This window comes from Zonotrichia albicollis, chromosome 3 (assembly GCF_047830755.1).
Source record: "Zonotrichia albicollis isolate bZonAlb1 chromosome 3, bZonAlb1.hap1, whole genome shotgun sequence".
In the NCBI taxonomy this organism is placed as follows: Eukaryota; Metazoa; Chordata; class Aves; order Passeriformes; family Passerellidae; genus Zonotrichia; species Zonotrichia albicollis.
Window position 1 is genome coordinate 103,976,230 of NC_133821.1, and position 22,617 is coordinate 103,998,846.

At 41.0% G+C, this 22,617-nt stretch overlaps 1 protein-coding gene across 3 annotated transcripts in view; it reads left to right on the top strand.

The window, feature by feature from the left end:
* Positions 1–274: 274 nt before the first annotated feature.
* ELOVL4 (ELOVL fatty acid elongase 4) overlaps positions 275–22,617 on the top strand; it is a 39,792-nt gene continuing 17,449 nt past the window's right edge. Inside the window, exons 1-2 of one of the 3 annotated variants that reach the window (XM_005485932.4) lie at positions 275–676; positions 20,135–20,322. In XM_005485932.4, coding sequence (XP_005485989.1) covers positions 577–676; positions 20,135–20,322 — 288 coding nt within the window. In that variant the 5' untranslated portion in view covers positions 275–576. Of the gene's footprint in view, positions 677–812; positions 1,063–20,134; positions 20,323–22,617 lie in introns of those variants that run through there. The other 2 variants (XM_074538332.1, XM_014266335.3) reach the window with 2 other exon arrangements.

Here is a 22,617-nt window from a genome sequence, read left to right on the forward strand (position 1 = left end):
TTATACAAAAAGAAAAGAAAGAAAGGGGTTGGCTGAAACACCCATTTCCCCCCTTTCTGGTAAAATAAAAATTCAAAACCCCTATTTGAACATAAAAAGCCGGGCTGCGATAACCCGCGCCTCCTCGCCACCCGCACGCCCTCGGCGGGAGGAGGAGCGGTCCCCGCCGCCCGCACCTGCTCCGGGGGGGCCGCGGGCGCCTGCGCGGCCGGGCCGTGGGGCCGCGCGCCACGGGCGCCGCCGGGGGCAGCGGGACGGCGGCCACGTGACGCCCCCGCCCGCACCGCGCCGGGCGCTGCGCACCGAGCCGGGAGCGCCGGGCCGGGAGCACCGAGCTGCGGAGCCGCGGCCGCCGCCGCGCCGCCCCCCGCCTCCGCGCCCTCCGCCCTGCCCGCGGGGCACGGGAGCCGGTGACGGGAGCGAGGCGGAGTCTGGAGGGAAGATACGGAGAGATAGAGATTTAAATCACATCCCCGGCTGTAGAAGGGGCAGCAGCAGCAGCAGCCCCGGCGCAGAGGCACGGACGAACGCGCCGAGACAGGTCTGCCGGCTCCGCCGCTGCTGCTGCTGCTCACCATGGGTGCCGCCGCCGCCGAGCCCCCCAGCGCCATGGGCCTGGTGTCCAGCGTGGTGAACGACACCCTCGAGTTCTACCGCTGGACCTGGAGCATCCGAGGTAACGCGCCAGGGCGGCCGCGGCCCCGCCATCGCCGTGCCCCCCGCCCGCCGGCACTGATGCGCAGCGGCTCAAAATGGCTCCATCTCCCGGGAGACGCGGAGCGCGCTCCGGCTCCCGGGATGGGGCCGCGGCGGGGACAGACCCCCCCACCCCCGCCTGCCCTCCTCGGCCCTCCGGGTGCGCTCGGTGCGGTGTTTGTTTATCTGCCGTAATCCCGTGTAGCGGCCCGGGGTGCGCGGGGCATCGATCCGCGGCAAGGTGAGCGCGTCCCCCGGGCGCCCGCGGGGGGACGGAGCGAAATCCGCTTCCCAGCGCCGTGTTCCTCCGGTGCTCTGCCGCCGCGGCGTGCCTTGGGCTCGTCATACGGGGATCTGATGTCGGAGGTAAGCGAGGCCCTCCGGTAAGTGGTGCCGGAGCTCAGGCGGGCTTTGGCTCCTGCGGCAGGTGGGAGCTCCGCGTCGGCATCGCGTGGAGTTCAGCAAAAGAAATGAGGAAATGGTTGTTACCGCCGCTGCAGCAGCTTGTCATTTTATATTAAGTGTGTTTGGGTCAGTCCTGCTGTTTTCCGTTTTCAATGTGCTCCACTCCTGTATTGGCACTCCACGACTGCAATGTGGCAGATGCTGAAGGAAGAGTAAATGTCTTGGAATACGGAGAAATGTGCAAAAGCAGCTTGCGGTGCTGGGACAGCAAATGAGGTGGTGCCTTGCTGCAGCGGCCGGTAGCTCTGGCAGTGTTATTGGTCAGTGTGAATGGTTCTGTCTCGTGTGTCAAATGAAAGGAGTCGCTTTCACAGCTGCTATTGTGAGTAGCCACGGGCAGCTGGCAGAAGGATCATTTACTCCTCTGGATGTTTTTTTCATTTTTTCGTTGTCCACGCAGCGATGAGGTTTAGCTATTTTGAAACCCAGAACAAAACGGGTGTGCATGTAAGTGTGGATGTGTTTGGTGGCAGTGTGATAGGTGGGAATGTGGGGCCTTCATTACAGACGGGAAGCTCACTGCATCAGCAGTCTTTGCTTTTCCACCCCCCTTCCCTTCTGCCATCTGCCACATAACAAATTAATCTTATGTTATAGATGGAAAGAGCTCACTTTTTTTTCACAATTTGCCTTTCCATACCTTCTGTATTTTGCTATATTTTAAAAATTGAGCCTGCTTGTGTATTTTTCTCTTCTGTTTTAAAAACTGCCAGAATATGAGAGCAAATAAAAATGCTTGCAGCAGCACTGCATTGTAATCTACCAGTGTTTGCTCTCTGACTCTTGCAACATACAATTGTTCATAGACTGCCAGGTAAAGAATGAAAGAGATGCTATTCTGGTCAATCAATAGCGTTTTCAGATGGATATAAAAATAGATGTGGGTACAAAGTTGATAACCTTATAGATTACTTGATTTATTTGAAAAAATACTTCAAATTCTGATATATTTCCTGAAATTCAAAAATGTTATTTAAGTCTGTCAATAGACCATGTCTATTGTAAGCAAAAATGGTCAGAGGGGAAAAAAAAGAAGAACAAGCAAGTAAGCGTCAAGAATGTAACAATAAGTAACTGACTATGATACTATACCTGGAGCAAACTTTTTTCTTTTGCTTCTTTGGAGGATGTTAAGCAGTGTAGTAGGATGGCATTGTTATTGCCTCTAAAATATGTGTAAGTCTTATTGATTTACTAAAGTAAAAATTTTCATTTTTGCTTTAAGTTCAGTAACACTGCTGTTAAAGCAGGATTCCATTGTAATGAAGTAATCAGTCCTATCTCGTGGAAAGTTTCTTGTTCCGATTTTGGATTACAGCAGGTCCCTGCAAGGCAAGTTTTGAGTAGAGCCTAAGTCACAAGAAAAACACATTACAGTTCTTATTTATACCCAGTAGTATGTGGAACAAGGTTCTCCTGTAGTTTTTACAGTCAGGTAGGGATAGGTGAAACATGTAGTGTGTCACATTGTAGTTACAAGGTGGCTCAGGATAACAAAGTGTTACTCAGGAGGCAATGCTGTGTGGCTGTTCAGTGAAATGATCTTTAATGCCCTAAGTTCTGCAAAAATACCTGCTCAGTTTGCTGCTTTTCTGCATATTTCTTTGTTCTGACAAAAATAATTGTCTCCATTTGCCATCTCTGAGTGAACATACAGCATCCTTCCAGTACCTAAAAGGGATGCAGGAGAGGGACTTTTTAAAAGGGCATGTAGGGATAGGACAAGGTAATGGCTTCAGACTGAAGGAGAGTAGGTTTAGATAATAGGAAAATAATTCTGTCCTGCAGGGGTGATGAGGCACAGGAACAGGTTGCCCAGAGAACTTGTGGGTGCCCCATCCCTGGAATTGTTCAAGACCAGGTTGGATGAGGCTCTGAAATCCTAGTGAAAGGTGTGTCTGCCCATGGAAGAGTGGTTGGAAGTACATGATCTTTAAGGTCCCTTCCAACCCAAGCCATTCTATATGTTAAAATTGTGAATTCAGCACTGTTATGAATTCATGCAATTCACCTTTGTGTTAAGAGCCATGACAGTAATGTTGCTCAACAGAAAACACAAATTATGGCATGCAACACCATTGCCTAATGTTCAATATCATTAAATAAAAAACTATACCACGCAGCAAAGTTGCTCAACAAATGATGCTATGCAATAGCATTACACAATAAATCATACTGAAACACTACTACACAGCAAAATTACACAACAAAATGTGAAGAAATTTTATTCCCACTACTACTCCTACACTTATTCTCTCAATTTCCCACTTCCATTTTTTTATTGAACACCTGTGTGTTTTCAGCCCTGTTCTCTGTATTCAGCAAGATTGTCTTGCCAGCAGGTGTTTTCTCCTGCTGCCTCGGACTCCTGTGATGACACTTCTGTAGTACTGTGCCAGAACATCCCACTGAGTCTTGTGCTGCTTTATTTTTGCACATTAAAGATTTGATAGTTTTCCTTTCCTCACTTTGTGCTATTTAAAAAGCAACTGACCTTTCTGAGACCAAAGAAACCCCAAAAGACCAAGTATGTAATGAGCCTAAATGGTTTTGAGTTGATGTTACAATTTGTTTTAGCATTAAGCATGCTGTCTAAATCTGATTTGTTTGTGGTTTTGGTTTTTTATGTCTTACATTTGGGAATAATAGCAGTGTTCTGTGACTTTTTCCCCAAGTATATTATCAAATACATTTTCAGCATTAGCTTGATGCTTTTGCTTGTTCATTTGTTGAAAAGCTACTTTGTTTCTCTCCACCCGTGACTACTTTTCAGACCCCTTCCATGAAAGCCCAAAGTCCATTGTAACTATATATTCACCTAGGAGGCTGAAAGACATAATTTAGGAAGCCATAATCTTCAAGAAGAGATAGAAGGGTCAAAAACATGTTCTTAGGGGTCATCAAGAGCAAAAAAAGGTGGTCAGAGGAACAGTTACTATCAGGAAATACGATCTAGGAATTCCATGTCCTTATTTCTGTAAGGGCATGGGACCAGTTCCATGTAATTGCTAGGGCAGGGCTTCCTTCTTTCTCTCAGCTCGAGTAGCTGGTTGGGGTTGGATTTGCCAGGAAGGATTAAGGGTATGATTAGATGACTGAGCAAGTGACTTAAAGGGAGGTTCCAGGCTGAGTCCAGGGGAACTATTAAAATGAATAACTCAGGACACAATCAGAAAAGAAGAGTGTGGAAATCTCAAAATGTGGGCAAAGAGAGCATTGTCAGTCGGGGAGGGGGAGCAGGGGACTGTGATTTGAAAAGAAGACTCATGAAACACTGGACAAAAATATTTATTTAGAGGAGCTACTTAATTTGAATGTACTGAGCTACGGAACAGAAGGCTTTACTGACTTTGGGTGAGAATAATTGTTCTTGGAGCTCAAGAGTTTAAAGGAGGCAGGGCCATCCCAGGCCACGTGGGACTGCTTTGGAACAGCAACTATTTACAGCTGTTGCAGTTAATAAGATTACTGACTTTTTCCATCAGTAGGAAAGGAGAGAGATGCAAACTTTCACTTTAGTGGTAGGGTAGTATTCTACCGAGCATCTTGTTCAGAAACAACATCAATTGTAGGTTTTATCAGTTGGGTCAGAAGTGTAAGGCAGTGAGGATGGAGAAGATGGGAAACTTACAGCTGCTTGCCTAAAAGGTGAACCAGTGGAGCAGCTTCCTTGAGAACATGATTGTCATGACCACTTTTGCTAAGGGATCTTGGGACTAATTTAAATATTGCCCAAGAAGTTCAGATTCGTACTCTTTTTCAGTCCAGGGAACAGAAACAGAACAAAACATGTTTCTTCTTCCCTTAGGAGGAGGAGTCTTGGTCCATGACATGGTTCTCCCCCATGGAGAACCCAAGTATGACCAAAGGATCTTGAGTGTTTATGTTTGAGAAGTTCACTGGGTGCTTAGCAGAACACTCTCAGTGCAAGTAGTCCCTTGTAGCTGAGGATTTGTGCCAAAGCTGGAGGCAAGTAGAATCCCAGTGAAAGTGCTTCAGAGGGTGATGATGGGGAAAGAGAATGAAGGGTGAGATTAAGGTTCATGAAGTCTGTATCACAGAAACAAAGCAGAATGTGTTCCTGAACTTTCAGAGGGCTGGTTGAGCATCAGATTTGGTGATTTGGCACACTACTTGCCCTGCAAATACAATATTCTTCTTAAGGGAACAGTTTTTTCAGTCTGTGGCCATGGCTGAGTAAAACACTAGGATTAGACAGGGAGAAACATACTGGAAATGAAAAAGTTGTCTAACTGGGCTGGCTGTCTTGTGGCAGAAACACAAAGAAAAAACCTGTGGCAGAAGCAGCACTTGGAGAAATTGATTGTGGAAGCAAAGAATGCTAATGCCTGGATCATATGAGACTGCTGTCAACTAAACTGAGCAATAGGAGCATCCAGTTTATTTGATTCATTTGACATTTAATTGCTAGTTAGTGAAGGGAGGGAATTTATTAGTGAAGAAAAAATATCATGCTTGGTATTGAAAGCAATTTGCTGATTGAGGGAAATTCTACCCCCATTTCATCATCAGGAGATTTTATCAGATTGTACAACTCAAAAGACATAGTCAGAACTAAACAGATACCAAGCATTTTTGGAAATGGAAACATCATTCAGAAAAAGTACATTAGTGAAGGGGAAATGTCTACTTAGACACCTTGGGTCAGCAAGCTTCAAGACCTTTGTCATGAGGGAGTAGGATCAATTAAAATAAACTCTATGGATGAGAAGCTGAGTTATGAGTGGAAGACTTCTCTTTCCTAAAATGAAAAAGGAGAGGTTGTAGGGAAGATATGCAAACCTCAGCTCCAGTAAAGAAATGAAACATAAAAAAAACCTTCAAAGAGCATTCTTATCAGCAAGAATGTAATACAAACTTCTGTTTGAACACTCATCAGCATGTTCCAGAAGGAAAAGGAAATGTGTAGACAAAATGACAAGAACATAACTGAATATTTGAAAATTCATTCTAAAGCTGTGTAGGTAGCATGTCTTGAAATCTTTGAAGGAAATAAGTTGTTATTAATACTCTTAAAGGAGAATCCATGGGAAAAGATCTGGAAATGGCTGTACACAGAATTTAACCAAGCTGATTGCATGACCTTAGTACCTACTGCAGAAGGTCAAATAGCTAGATGTTTAGAATTCAGCACATGGCAAATTGCTGTTGCAGAGTTCTAAGCAAATCATGTTTCTCAGCTGAGGCATCATGAGGTGTAAATCAACGTGTAGTCCTGGAGCCCCATACTGCAACCAGAGGTGAAGAATTCTTGAGAAGTTGAAATATCCTTGCTATGAAGCAGATGCAGCCATCCTGGAGACTCCAGGGTTACACAGACTGATCGGGGATAGTGGCTGAACTCCTGCTCATGGGTAGCTGTCTCTAGCTGGAGTGCCGTGACAGGAGTGTTTGTAGCTGTCACCCTGCTGTGCTCAGGGTGAGAGGGCTGTGGCAGGCTGTGCTTGTAGATGTGAACTACCAGAGGAGGTTGTATTCAAGGCAGCTGTGTTGCTGCCTGTGCAGCCAGGGAAGAGTGTCAAAGGCTGCACAAGGACAGGTAGTAGAAGAAGCTTAGGGAACATAGGATGTAGTTCCTTTTAAGGTCTTGCAGATCAGGAGTCATGAGGAGTGGGTGAGGCAAGACTCCAATTTTTCCCCTGCCGGTCCAGACAGGTTTTTGGAGTTACTTGATTGATTAGAAGAGCATTTAGATAAAAGGTGAATGAATGAAAAGACTCCAAACAGATATGGAGAGGACTTTGTGAGGAAGAATTTGCTAGGATGCAGGGCTAAGGTAGGGAGAAGAGGCTGTTTTGTGTACTGAAGAGTTTTTTCAGATAAGGCAAGTGGGGTTGAATGAATGCCGGAATGGCCTGAAAAATTGGAGCTAAATGAGAGTTCATTTACGTAAAAAGAATTGACCATTAAAAGAATGACAGCTTTGGCTTTTAAAGAGGGTTAATATGAATAGAATGTTCCTGGAGCACAGAAGTTTGACTGTGTGATTTTAAGGACAGATCTGATCCATAAGGTAGGACTTCTCTGACTAGTAAATATATGACAAGGCTTCGCTTTCTCAAGCTGTATTTGGAAACCAAGTTGGAGCTACCACTGCGCTTCATAAAGAACACTCTGAGTGGGTCTGACTGACACCTCACTTAGGAGGATGTAGATGCTGAATACAGTTCCTGGATCTTGTGTAGTGACAAGTGGGTACAACTAAGCTCAGTGTTGTCAAACTCAAGTGCTTCTGAGTGTATGAACTTCAAAATCTTGTGGAATTTTAAGGAGGCAAATGAAAGCAGCTCTGAAATTCAGGCTTGGCAATACTTAGGTGTTAGCCCTGTTGGGGTTTTGAGTACTGCACCCTACTAGTAGGCAAAGCAATAAGTAGCTGCAAAGCAAGCCTGGAGATAAGTGAAATGCAATGTGGTTTGTATTAACTCATTTTGTGTGTGCTTGGATCTCTAGATAAGCATGAACTAGATTACCTTTCTCTCATGGAAGGTGAGGGAGAATAAGCTACCTCAGTTTGACTTGCATTTGATGCAAGACAGTGATGCCTGTGGGCATCAGTAGCTCTTGGTTTTGTTTTGCTTGCGTGCCTGCAACTCAAATTCTTTCTTTAGGTACTTGAATAATTTCAGTGGTTTGATCCTTAACTCCTGCCCTGGAGTGTTCACTCTCTCTGTGGCATTGTGTCTGCTTGTACCATGGGATTCTTCCCTTGTATTGTGTTTGCATGGGAAGGCTTTGGTACTGGGAGGGCTGTGCTAGAAGCTTCCCCCATGTCCAACAGAGCCAATGCCAGCCCATTCCAGGATGGGCCCACTGCTGGCCAAGGCTGAGCCAGTCAGTGATGTAATAAAATCTCTGTGACAACAATCACACCATCAAAAGCAGCATGGCCAGCAGATTGAGGCAGGTGAGTCTGTCCCTCTATTCCACTCTTGTCTCTCCACTCTTCCACCTCTGAGGTCCCCAGCACAAAAAGGACAATGACCTAACGGAGCAAATCTAGAGCAGGGCCACCAAGTTGTTCAGAGGGATGGAGCACCTCTCCTATGAGGAAAGGCTAGGAGAATTGGAATTGTTCAACCTGGAAAAGAGAAGGCTTTGGGGTGACCTAATTGTGTCCTTCCAGTATCTGAAAGGAGCCTACAAGAAAATGGAAAGAAACTTTTTACAAAGGCATGTAGTGAGAAGATGAGGGGGAATCGCTTCAAACTGAAAGAGTGGAGGTTTGGGTTAGAAATGTTAGGAAAATTCTTTATTCTGAGGATCGTGAGATGCTGGAACAGGTTGTCCAGAGAAGCTGTGGAAGCCCCATCCCTGGGAATGTTTAAAGCCAGGGTGGATGGGGCCCCAGTCTAGTGGAAGATGTCCCTGTTCATGATAAAGTTGTTTGAAGTGGCTGATCTTTAATATCCTTTCCAAACCAGGCCACTCTATGATTCTACAATAATATATTTAAGAAGAGGGGGAAAAAATAGCACAGAAGTAATTGCAGGCAGAGAAGTGAGAATATGTGATACAAACTACTCTGCAGACATGGAGGTCAGGGAAGGAAGGCGAGGGACGAGGTGCTCCAGGTGCTGGAGCAGAGATCCCCTGAAGCCCGTGGGAAAGACCCTAGTGAGGTTCCTGTGCCCCTGATGCCTGTGGAGGTCCATAGGGCTGCAGAGATCCATCTGCAGCCTGTGGAGGAGCCTCACACCAGAGCAGGTGGATGCTGTAAGAAGGCTGTGACCCTATGGGAAGCCTGTGCTGGAGCAGGAAGGATCCAACACTGGATCAGTTTGTGAAGAGCTGCACTCTGTGAGAAGGACTCAGGCTGGAGAATTTCATGGGGGACTATCTCCTATGGGAGCAACCTGACACTGGAGCAGGGGAAAGACTCCTCCTAAGGAAGAAGCAGAATCAGAAACAGCATGTGGTGAACTGACCGTAATCCCTATTTCCCATCTCCCATTGCCACTGGCAGGGCACTGACAGGTAGAGAATCAGGAGGAAAGTTAAGCCTGCTAAGGAGGGAGGGTTTGGGAGAAAGGTGCTTTTTGGGTTTGTTCTACTACTCATTATCCAACTCAGATTTTGATTGGTAATAAATTCAAGTAATTTCCCCAAGTCACATCTGTTTTGTCTGTGACAGTAATCAGTTTGTGACCTCTCCCTGTCCTTATTGCTCTCTGCAGCTCCCTGAAAGGTGCTTGTAGTCAGGTGGGGGTTGGTCTCTTTCTCCAGGCAACCTCTGACAGAACCAGAGGACACAGTCTCAAGCTGCACCAAGGGAGATATAAGTTGGATATTAGGAAAAAGTTTTTTATGGAAGGAGTGATAAAGTACTGGAATGGTCTACCCGGGGAGATGGTGGAGTCACCATCCCTGGATGTGTTTAAGGAAAGACTGGATGTGGCACTCAGTGCTGTGGTTTACTTGAGGTGTTTGAGCATGGGTTGGACTTGATGATCTTGAAGTTCTCTTTCATTCTGTGATTCTGATTAACTCATAACCCTTTTCTTCTATTTTCTGTAACCTATCCGGCTGAGAGGGGAATGACAGAGCAGCTGTGGTGGGCACCTGGCCTCCAGACAGAGTCAAACCAGCGCATCCCTGGTTTCACTTTCTGTTTCAGCATAATCATGAAATCTTGACTGTTTGCTTTGTTTCCATCATATTTTCCTATTCCTCTTATCTATTTCTGCTACATCTAAAAAGGGTCTTCTTCCAGCTCTTGCATATGTTGTGCTTAGCTTACATGCTTGACTATAGTGTTCTTCTATTTTCTTTTTTTATCTGCTTATAGATATTATCTCCTTGATTGCTTCTCCCACTTATGACCAATAAGAAAAATTGTTTTATTGCTTTCTAAATGTTCTTAGAATATTGCTGAAAGAAGTGAATTTATAACTCATGTCTTTCACTTTTTCTGTTGAGCCAGCAAGTCTTCTCTCTGACCTGATTTTATGTCCTCCTATTCTTAGAATATCATTGTAACACCTTGTTTTTAAATGGTTTAAGTTAACATTAAAAAAAAAAAAAGTACATAATCATATTTTCTACGCAGTTTAATATTTAGTGGTTTACCAGGAACAGATGAGCCCAGTAGAAATACTCACAGAGTACCCTAAAATGCTTTGATGATTAGGTCAGGTTTTTTCCTACTCTGTCCAATCTCCATTTCAGTGATCCCTGAATTTTTTACCATGAGGGAGAAACTTTGTTGCTGAAACCATTAGGGAACCTTGGGGCCATGTGTTAGCGTGGAAGGTAACACAACTGTGGAAAAGACTCAGTTGTAGCAGTCGTTTGGACATGGACATTATGTAGCTTCCAAACTGATGATTTTGCTACTGTGTATTAGTGAATGAAAGATTCAGACACTCATCATTCTTTTCATCACTTTTGGGTTAAAAGCATTTTGTCATTCAGTTCCTATTTTGAAAATCAGCATTTCAAAATTAGTCTTTTTTTTTTTTTGTGCTTGGTTCCTCACCCCTCCAATTTGTCATTTTTGCTGATGTTAAAGGGATGTTGAGGAATTAGTTCTAAATGTTTTAGAGTTTTGTTTTTCCTTGGAGGCTTTGACTGATGTATTTGTGTTAAGCTAACAGAAGACCTAATGCATCTCACAACTGTAAATTTACTTCTGCCTCTGAACTTTGAAGCGCTAATGCATTTCAGTAACTCCTTTTGTAGTTTTTAATCAAAACAAAATTCTCATCTCATTCATCCTTCTGTAAAACCAAAGTGATGAGGAGCATCCTTGTGATAATGCAAACAGGAAAACCAGGTAGTTTATCAAAGAGCTTTCTGTGCTGCCTCTTGCAAATTTTACCCAGTAGTTTTCTGGTATTATTCTTAGTTAGATTTCACTTGCCACTGCTGGTTTTCATACATGCTCAAACACTGCATTTAAAAATCTCTAAATGTTCATCTACAACCCCAAATAACTGTGTTACAAGAGCATCAACATAAGTTGTTTATATTTGCTGTGTAGTTAAACATCACTATCCTTCCGGGGTGTTAGCAAATTAGACATGAGTCAGTGCTGAATTTACTGTCCCATGTATGCTGAGTATGTAACACTTGACTCCACAGTGGATAAGACCTTGCAGACTTATTATTCAACTGATATTAATAATCTTTCACATTTTTCAATGAACTTATGTTTAAACTGAAGGAATCCAGTATCTCTCTTTGGAGGAGGTCATCATACCCTGTGATCATCCCCTTCAGCATTATAAAACTCTGGGTGGGCCAACAGACTAATCTGTTATTGCAACATTGAATGTGCATAAATCCTGTGTTTGCATTACTGCTTACTGATACTTCTACAACTATTTTCATAGTGCCAAACCCCAGTGTGAAATGCCATACCCCAGTATGAAGCAGTGACATGAGAAATAGTTTTGGCAAAAACCACAAAAGTTTGAATAAAAGTTTCAGTAGAAGAAAAACTTTATGAAGTATGTTTTGTGCAGTACTTCTATTGCTTTAGAAATACAGAGACATATGCTGGATCATAAAGTCTGCAAGTAGTTTATAAAATTACATAGTGTGGTTGGGTTGGAGGTTTTGTGTGCTTTCATCTGTTTACTCCATAACTTACAATACTTAAGCAAAAGCATGCAGGCATCACTGCATTGGGAATGCATCTTGCATTTGTGATGTTTGGAAAAGAAGATTTGGCAACCAGAAGAGTACTTCATAGCTCAAGGGCTTGTATCTTGCATATCTTGTGTAAGCTTCAATGAGGATTATATTTTTATTACAACTTGAAGCAGAGCATTTGTACTGTCTCCACAGGTAATCATAATCAATGGAGGAGATAAATATAATTCGAGCAAGGTAATATATTTGAACTTGAAAATCCTGAGACTTGATGGTAAATTTTCTTGTGTCCTGAACTTCATAGTAACTCCATAACTATCCTTGTCTTGAAACACGTGTATAATGTCATTGCTGTATATAGGCACAAAGGCAATATGATATTAATGACTAAGTTATAGGAGCCCTGAGAAGATTACAATGATGGGAAGGCTAGTTAAAATACACCTGGCCTTTTAACAGCAAATTGGGATTTGGCCTTTGTGTTACTTTAATGGGAGTTTATGAAACACATGCACATTACACAGGTGTTCATTAGCTGCAGAACATGTTGCTCTTAGCTGTGTGGCATTTTGTATTTATGTTGCTGTTTCAGCTTTAAGAAAGACTAAGCAGTCAATTACAAAGCCCTGAAATTCAAAACAAAGCCACAACTGGCTATGGGTGGTACCTGTTAGTCTTGCCTCATAGTCCTCTTGGTTTTGGGGCAGGGATCTCTCATTTCTGACCACAACAGGGTTTTGTACAGCAAACTTAGAATATGTGGGTTTCATTGTTTTGATTTTTGCAGTATGTGCTCTCATTATTCATTGTGCTTGAGGCTGAATACTCTTATTCTTGCACCTTAGTTTTATGTTTTATGTCTTGTTAGAATGACAATGCTTTGCCGAAACATTTTGATGTCTCTTGTTCTTGACCTGAACTAATTAGTTTGTTCCTGACTAGTTAAAGCTTAAGGATGGACAAAGTACTTAACTCAGATTTTTACACTTATTACCAAAGATTAAGAAAAAATTGCTTTCTCTCTACTGATCTACTAAATAATTAAAAAAAAAAATTACTTAAACCAGATCAGCCGTTATGCTTTTTCCCCGGGTTTTGGGAACCTTTGTCCCTATAGCTTCCTGTGCATGTCATCCTTAGCTTTACCAATACCATACATGGGAAGAATTTCTTTACTGTGAGGGTGGTGAGGCACTGGAGCAGGTTGCCCAGGGAAGCTGTGGATGCTCCATTCCTGGAAGTGTTCAAGACCAGGTTGGATGGGACTCTGAGCAACCTCTAGTGAGAGGTGTCCCTGCTCATGACAGAGTGGTTTGAAATTGATGATCTTTGAGGTCCTTTCCAACCCAAGCCATTCTATGATCCTCTGATACTCACATCTTTGTTTTCTTGCCAGTTATTACCACCACTCATACTGTGACATTATGACAATACAGAATTTTTCTGTGACATAAAGCAGCAGGGACTTGACTGATTCCTGAGAAACCAGTGCAAGGCAAATTTAAATGTTTGTTGAGTATACACAGATGAGCCATGAAGATGATTCTATGACAGGAAAATATGCCTGCAGGTGAATGAGATTAAGTGTTTCTTTAGGGAAAATTAAAAAAAAAAAAAGGCACCTAGTGAGTGACCTGATAACTGTTCAAAACTACCCAAATGAGAAAGGAAAAGTAAGATGGGTCTAGGAAAGAAAGTTATATTAACTAGTTAAAATTTAATCCTAATTTCTTTGGTTGTAGCAAGAAACTTTATGTTAGTTAACATTTTACAGCAAGCTGCTATATGTTCTACCGGGCTTGCTGCCTCTGAAAAGACATATCCTGTATTAAAATGGGAAATTCTTCTAAGAAAGATCTCTTGGCCTGTACATGTGTTAATGGAAGCTTCATGGCCTTTGTAGATGATATTACATTCTTTCTGAGTTAAGTACAGGTCCTGTCAAACTCCTTAGAAATACCTGTAATGCTAGAAGACTGCAGACATTGCCAAGTATGATAGATAAGAAAGAAGCATAACTGTCCATTCTTTTTGTCCCAGTCATTTTGCTTTCCTGCAGCAATATGTCTGCACAATCTCTCCTAAGAGGACATGGGCTTTTCTTTTCCCTGAAACATGGATGAGGCCGTGGGGATATAATTTTAGTTTGTGCAGTAGCTTCAATCTGCTATTACAGGGTTTCTCCTGTAAAGTATAAAGAAACTTTATAAACTGAGATTATTAGCAACAGGACAAGAGGAAATGGCCTGAATCTGTGTGGGGGGAGGATCAGGTTGGACATCAGGAAAAATTTCTTCACTGGATGGGGTGGTTAGGCATTGGAATGGGCTGCCCCAGGAACTGTGGAGTCACCATCCCTGGAGGTGTTCAAGAAATTACTGGACATGGCATTTAGGTGCTATGGGTTCATTGACATGGTGGTGTGATGGACTAGATGATCCTGGAGGTCTTTTCCAACTTTAATGATTCTGTAATTCCACTAATTGAGGAATAGAGTGCAATCTGTGCAATGAATAATCAATAGTAAAGCAAGTAAGTTAGTTCAAGCAATGACAACCTAAGAAAAAAAAATTGGGGCCATATGAACGGCTCTATTAAAATAGTAGTAAGTGAATAGAAAATTTTTAATTCTATAGATTTCCCATCCAAAAATATATGGCCTCTCAATTTTCACTCTGCAATGCTACTTTATTATCAGTCTTCAGTCTCAAACTGTGCAGCCCATGTAGTCTTGTACTGTTTTAAAGGCTAATTTTATAGCTTTAGCTGTTGTTTTTCTGAGGTGTTAGTCGGCGACTGAGCTTTTTTCTTGGAATTTCTACAAACTGCTAACAGTAAATCTACTTTTAAATTATTCTGATGTATTACTCAGTTTAGTTTAAAAGCATAGGGTCTAATCAGGTAGATGCTTATTCAAGTTTACTTTCAACAGATCCAGTCTGCAGTGGTTGTGTAGCCAGAGTGAATCTTGTATTCACTTGTAAATATTAACATGATTGAATCAGTATTTCTAATAAAAATCTTGGAGAGAAGTATATTCTATATTTATCTGTAGCCAGAAAGAAAAGGGGGAGGAAAGGGGGTCACTAAAGCACTAAAATCACGGAAGGGATCTAGTATGAAAACTTGGTAATCATTTTAAGGTATAGGTGAAGTTATATTTCTCACCTGGTTTTTTAATATGATATGGGCTTTCATTTTGTAGTTATTTCAATTATAGTGGTAGTGGAACTAACAAGCACTAAAATCACTGAAGGCATCTAGTGTGAAAACTTGGTAAACATTTTATGGTGTGTGAAGTTATATTTCTCTTCTTTTTTTAATGATATGTGCTCTTGTTTTGTAATTATTTCAATTATAGAGGTAGAACAAGATGTGGGAAATCCTTAGATAATTAAAACACTGTGGTTCATGGAATGGTACTCCAATTAGGTAATACTGCTGTGCCTTCCTTCTATTATGGAGTCAAAATTTGACTTGTTTAAGCAAACCTTTCTAAACTTGAGGTTGGCTTTGAGAGTATTTTTGTTAAAATAGAGGTGATCTGCAGAGAGCTCTCCCAGAACCACTTTTAAATGCTCGCTGTCATTTCTGCAGTGTCTTTAGAAATTTAATCGGCCAGATGGATGTGCTGGATTGGCACTGTAAGTGTCTTTGCGCTGAGAATAGTATCAATAGCTATTAATAACTTTGAAAGTCTCTCCAGATAAATCAGTGAGCACCGACCTGATAGCTAGGAATACGTGTTGTTAAACTTAAGATTTTCTACGTATTTATTTTGAACCTAACATGAACACAGGGAATTGCAATAATCATGTATTTTAGTGGTGTAATATTTTCTCTGAAACTGAATTTAAAAGCAAAGATAATCGCCATTGTACTGTTTCAGGATTTCTCTAGGTGAATGTCAAAGTGACTGTGCTATGGATTTGTTTGCTTATTTTTCAAGGGGAAAGAAAACAAATATTATAGGCTAAGAAAAATGCAGGAAATTTAACCATCTAAAATCTTTTCTATCAGAAAGGAAATGCTGAACCACATTTAGCAGAAATGCTTACATATTAAAACAATTACAGTATGTTTCTCAAAAATGTATTGTGATTTTTAAAGCTAGAACACCATCACTGCAGCCTTACTTACTGAAATTCATCTTCACTTTCCATCCATATTTCAGTGTAGGTTAATTATGTCCTCTTTGGACATTGCCAGGCAGGATATTCAGGTCTTTTCACTGGTCCTGCTCTTCTTGCTTTGAAAGAAGAAATCAAAGGGGCCTATTTGTGTGTTTCTTGTTAATTTCCCCACAAAAAGAATTACATCCTGCAAATTTAGGTACCTATGGGCAATTTCAATTATTTTTATATATATATATAATAATAATAATAAATATACTTACATATAAATATATAAATGTAAGCTCTTCTGGTTTTTGTCTCTGCAAGGTGTAACTTTGTATATACACAAAATGACAGGAAAGCCTTATGTATATGCATATTTCCTACTTTTTCCTTACATAACAGTTAATTTTCTATTGAGAAGATGTTAGTAGATGCCTTAGTCTAGGCTGGATTCATTTTTGCTATAAAGTGCAACCCTAAGTATTTGTTGTAAAACTTTTCCCACCCTACCAGAAGAGCACTGTACTACAGGCTGTGCCACCACAGCAGACATTTTATTTGTGATCGAATTAGAATCTGGGTCTTGGGATTTGAAAGACAAACGCATTAATCCCCTGAAAGATTCAGTCAATCTCTGTCAATTCTAATCAGGTAAAGGCATTGGTCTTTTTGCTTCACAGCAGTTGGAGGGATTTTTTTTTAATTCAGGGAGCTGGCCTTTTTATTTCAAGCTCATTTCATCTTTGAAGTTAAAATGTTCCTATTCTGTGTGAAATACTGCAGGATTTAATGCACTCGTATGTCTCCTTAAGGTATCACAGTTCCCTGTAATTTGCAGAAATCTTTTGTGGTCATCAGCACCAGCTAGTAAGTAGGACACAAAATTATGCTGGTTTTGCTAAAACAGATTGGGGGCTGGGAAGGAGGAAGGTGTTGGAGTAGCTGGGAATGTTTGTCACTTGTGCAGATAACTAAAGATAGTTAATTTATCTTTGAAAGAGACCATCTGAAAAGAAGTTTGGAGCAAGGGTGTGCATTTTTCTGGATTTCCTGTGTAGAACATGAATGAGCAGGCCTGCCAGGTAAACTGAAATGCAATTGGTTTTGTATAACCTTCTGTGCAATAAGAATGGAGTTGACTTATGAGGCAAGTTACTTCGCATTATCCGGGAGAGATGCTGTGATGAAAAGGTCAGGGAGTAATAGCATCATGTTTCCTGATGCCACAGTACTAGTTAAAAGTAATCATATGCAGAAGCTCCTAGATGCCCTCAAAATAAACATAAGGTGGTGTTTGTAGTTAGCCCAGTAGAATAGAGTGCTCTACTGTTTTGGCCAGGATGCACTCCAGAACTGAATTTCTGACCGTGTTCCCTCTCATAGAAGCATTTTGTGTTTGTAATTACATGTCCTAGGAGAAGTCAGACCCCCAGGATGGCAATGTTGGATACCCTGGGCAGTGTGTTTCAAGATTTGCAGCAGTAATATATGTTTTTCCTGTAAATAATTCAAGACTTCTCTGAGATGCGGTGGCTCACTGTCCAAAAACCCTTTGGAGAGGGAAAGTAACGTGCTGAAACCATGGCATGGAAGAGTAATGGCAGCTTCTCAAATGCTCTTATGTAGTTGTCAGAGTTAATGAAATATAATTCTTGGTTTTCTCCAATTATGTTCTTCAATTTATAGTATTTGTGGAAAGGAGGTGGAAGAATTGTTCACAGTACTGATGAGGTGTCAGGCAAAGCCTACTTGCAGCTGGGTTTTAGTATAAGTTGTCCCTTTGTCTTTCCTTTCACCCTCTGGTGAATCCTCATTCTTCCATCTAGAAGTCCAGAAATGTTTGTCCCCTGACACAAAAAGAAATCTGGAACAGTCATGGGTTCCTGTTTTCAGCAGTGGGTGGTAGCATTCACCTCATGGCTAAAATTCAAATCTTCCTCTTTCACATTTCTTTGTATTGCCACTTTAGTATGTAAAATTATCATGAAACACTGTGTTAGAAAATAGAAGACAGATTCTCTAAGCTGTCTTTTTCTCTTTATCCTCTTTATATTCCTTACTCTAAGAAACCTGGAAAAGCACCTGTGTCTCTTGCCTCACCTGCTCTTAATTCATTGTACACTACAATAGAGGGAGATCTGGATTTGCTAAAGCATGGCACTCATTGGCTATTCCCAGAGCTGTCTCTGAACTGACACCTTTCTTCTTGTTTCATGATAAGTCCTTGCCTACTACTTAGTATCAGGTAGATGATGAGGTGGTTTTTGTTTGTTTGGTTGGTTGGTTGGTTGGTTTTTGTTTGTTTTTTTTTTTTTTGCCGGGGGGGAGGTTTGTTTGGTTTGGTTATTTTGTGTGTTATCTTTGGGTTTTAAATTCAGATTAGTAGAACAATCACTATAGGCAATAAGGAACTAAATTGTAAGGGATATAAGAGTGTAATAATTGCAATGCAGTAGTGATCTCAACTTTGGTAGGTTGAAATCTGTGTGGTTTCAGGAGCTTGATGAAAAGTTGAGTGGTAACTGTCCTCTCTCACTCTGTTCAGGTCCTCTTTCATTGCCTGTGTTTCTACAGCTGATCTATCTGATTTTTTGATACTTCTCCCTGTAATCCTTGCCCTATCTTGCCCTTGGCTTCTTTTGGTGGCTGGGGCCACACACATCCCATCTGGCAGCATCAATGTCCTTTCTTGAAGTTTCCATGTATTAGGATGAATTTTCTCTTCTGGCATTAACAGAATGGAAGCAGTTAGGCTTCTCTTTCTGCTTTTCCATTTCTTTTTAGGCCCCCTAGCATCTTGGAATGTGCATCTCAATTATTATTAAATCATCTGGAAGTAAGAATAATCTGTGTTCTGCACGCCCTCTTTCCCTAGATCACAGTATTTGTTGGTTATTAGAAATAGAGGGCCTCAGTAAATTTTCTCCCAGAATTAGGTTCTAATTTATGGCCTTAAGTACAACAAAGGAAACACGAAAGAAGTGAGGGAGAAGTAATGACAGCAGTGTTGTGTACTTTCCTCATTTTCTTGATAAGAGGGGGTTTCTGACTTGCTGGTTGCATGCCTGGGATTAGGAATTAATTTATGGTATAGGGATTTTTCATGGTCTTTGACTTACAGTTCTCTATAAGAAACTTGTCCTCTAGGTAAAGCTCTGGCAGCTGCATTTGTGAGTTTGCCCACGCTTGACTGAAGGCAGGTGTTTCAGATATTTGAGCTTCCCAAGGAGCCCTGTGATGTGATTTCCATGGGAGCTGTAACTGGCCTAAGCATCTAGAAAATAGTCCAGTTAGTATCATAGGGCTGTGCACTATCTGAAGTTCTGATTGCCGTGAAGTAGTTACCTTTTATCTCTTGCCACAGCTTGATGTTAGCCTTCAGGGCAGGGGGGACATGTGACACATGGGACAGCACAGGCACTAAGCAAGGAGCTGCCACTGCAGTCTTGCTTCCCTCCTCTAGCAGAGCTGTCTTCTAATCCTAGGTGTCACTGGTTCATCAAGCTAACACTGCTCTCTTCATACTGATCTAGAACTTAATATAGCATATTCTCAGCTCTGAAATATGTGTAATGTGACTGGATGCTGTGAGTGACTGAAGGAGACTGTAAATAAAACCTTTGTTTCTGTGCTCCCATATGGCAGCACAGATTGACCAGACCCATCCCTTTAGAACTCTTTTTTTTTTTTGGTTGTTTTCTGGTAACACTGAGCATTCTCTCTGAAACATGAGACTGACCTACATCAAGTAGCAAAGGTTATCGTCATACAACCTGTATAAACTCTATAGGAGACTTTCTAGTGCCTAATTTTAAACTAATAAAAGCTACTGGTTTTATAAGTGTTTTGCCAAATCTGTGTATCTTTCATTTGCAATGGTGATGAACATTTGGTTATATTGCCACTGCAGCCAGTATTCACCATAAGCAAAATCCATTTGGGGGATTAGTGGGTTGACTTGTTCATGTGATTCTGTTTGCTTTATTGTTTTGGATTGTAGAACTGGACAAGAGAACTTGAATGACATAATGAATCTCTCTGTGAGGTAATGTGATATAGTGGGTTTTTTCCTAAAAACTATTTTCTTTAACCTTCCTAGAAAGAATGAATGCATTGTGTTTCCACTATCTGATGCAGCTATTCCGGGAGAAAATAATACTTAAAAAATTCAATGCTAAAGTGATGATGGAATCTATTTTACTGAGACCTTGCTGACTCCTGTTTACTTGGCTCCCCAGACAAACGTGTTGATGACTGGCCCCTGATGCAGTCTCCATTCCCAACACTGACTATCAGCACTATTTATCTCCTCACTGTCTGGCTGGGCCCCAAGTGGATGAAGACGAGAGAACCCTTCCAGCTGCGCTTCCTGTTGGTTGTTTACAACTTTGGGATGGTTCTGCTCAACTTCTTCATTTTCAAAGAGGTGTGTATGCCCTCTTGCAAGAGGGAATTCTTACTGAGGTGTGAGGATGTCAAAATGAAAATGATGTTGCATATTCTTGATGTCTATTGAGAGTTTTGCACAGACTTTTACAGATGAGTTTGCCTTTGAGGTGAGTATTTCTATAAATAGGTAGTTTCTGTTTGAGAATAAGTATACTAAATGAATCTATAGAGAGAATTTGTGTTTGAGGTATTCCAAGTTCTTCTTAGGTTTATGTTAGTCTAAATACTGGAGAGACTAAAATCTGTAAATTTAACACCCGTAACTGATGCTTTTTTTCATCTTAATAATCCTAAAGGGTATCAGAACATATCTTGTTAGAAATTGAGCTGTTTACTCTTTCAATGTGTTTATAATATTTAGAAATTCAGATATCCATTGTCTGTAGTGAGGAAAAGTATCTTGTCTGGACGTTATCTTTAAGCATAAAAATGAAGTGAGCTATAACTTTAAATAAAAGCATACAGGCTTCTAAAATTTGGTTTGCAATGTTCTGAGTGTGTTACATGTAATAAATTTCCGTGTTGCTGCATTTTTCCTTTGTTGGATTTTCTGGACAGAGGCAATGAATAGTAACACTGCAGTGGAACAGCTGTGTAGCAGCAGCTGGCTGGGATTACTTAACAGTTTGGTAATTATTGTTCAAGGATCACTGTACAGAATAAGGCTGATGCTAAGTTTATGCTGCTGTGACTGCATCAGGAGTTGTCTTCCTGGAACACCTCTGATCATAGATTTTCAAAATCTGTTTCCAGAAGAAGACATTTAAAATTACAGCATTGCAGAACTGCCTGGTCTGTTCTGTACTTTTGCCAGGAAAAAACGGCATATCTGATGATTATCTGGATTTTGACCCTTTCCCAGAGCTCCTAGCATAAAATCATTAATCATGAAATTATTTCAGCCTCTCTTTAAGGCATGGTTTAGTAAAATTTAACCATCACACCTTAGTCATCATTTTGTCTAAACTATTTTCTTGGATTATTCAACTAAGTAGTGTGACAGGTACAAAAGAATTTAATGCTGACATGAAAGCATAGTTGAAGGAAGAGATTAAATCCAATCATCTTGGCAGGTTAAAACTGAAACTCCTGAAATTAGTTCTGCAGTGTTACTGCAATGCCTGTCTTTTTCACATATTCTTAGAAACTTGTTTGTTTCATCCATAAACTGAATGATCCCAAACTTGCAGTCAAATAATTTTCAGACCTATGTTTCTTATAGGATATGTGTTTGTAGCATTTCCATGTCACTGAATTAATGTAAAACTGAGTGGGACTACAAACACATGTTTGTTGATATGCTGAAAGCTCATAACTTTATACACAGAGGTTGTAGTTTCCTCTTCTGTTCTAGGGGTAAGTTGTTATTCAATGGACGTTGAGGCAATGGATACAGCACTTCCAACAAGTCTTTTCTTGATTGTAGAGACTGATAGCACGAAGGTGTTCAGGTTTCAGTGGCTCCCTGTAACAAGGCAATTTCTTCTTCCAAAGTTTACAATACCACTGTGCCACTATTGTAATTCACACCAGTTTTAATGTAATTGTTATGAGTAAAATGATACTGCTTGTATTTTGTGAGTGATTGTAAAGTTTCCAGACATTGCTAAGAAGAGAATTTGAATGTGAAACACCTTTAAAAGTTATTTAAATAACCATCCTGATGGCAAGCTCTTTTGTACATCTGTGGGAGTTTATGTTAAATAGTAGTCATAAAGCACTCAGCACATGAGTCTAGTGCAAGACTCATACACTGAATTCAAGTTTAGGTCAAAATTTGGCGCAAATTTTGCTTAGAACCTGCAGAAGTCACAATGGAATAGACCCTATTTTGCCACAGAATCATGAATTTCTTATTCTACTTCAGGGCAGTCTGGTGAAGTCAATTTACTGCCTTTTACCAAGGCAGTAACTTAACCTTGGTTGAGTTATCCAGTGGGTCACAGTAGAGATGGGTTGGTTTCTGTAACAGTGCAAATTAAACTTTCCCTGCTCCTCTCTATTGGTACTGGATGTGCTTTTGCCCATGTGGGACCACACTGGAGTTCCAGTTAGTTACAGAATTTGTAAATGGAATTAGATGAAGCAGAAGTAGTTCAGTTTCTTTTCTAGGATAATTTCTGTGGGCAGCTCTTTCATTTCCCTCCTTTAACACACGTGCAGCAAAAAAGTCCAGAGGTTCACAAGGTTTTCTATGTTGTAAATAAGATGGAAGTCAGGTTAGTGGTAAGAGTAGTCAGTGCCTGTCCATTACAGGTTTTTTGAAATCTTT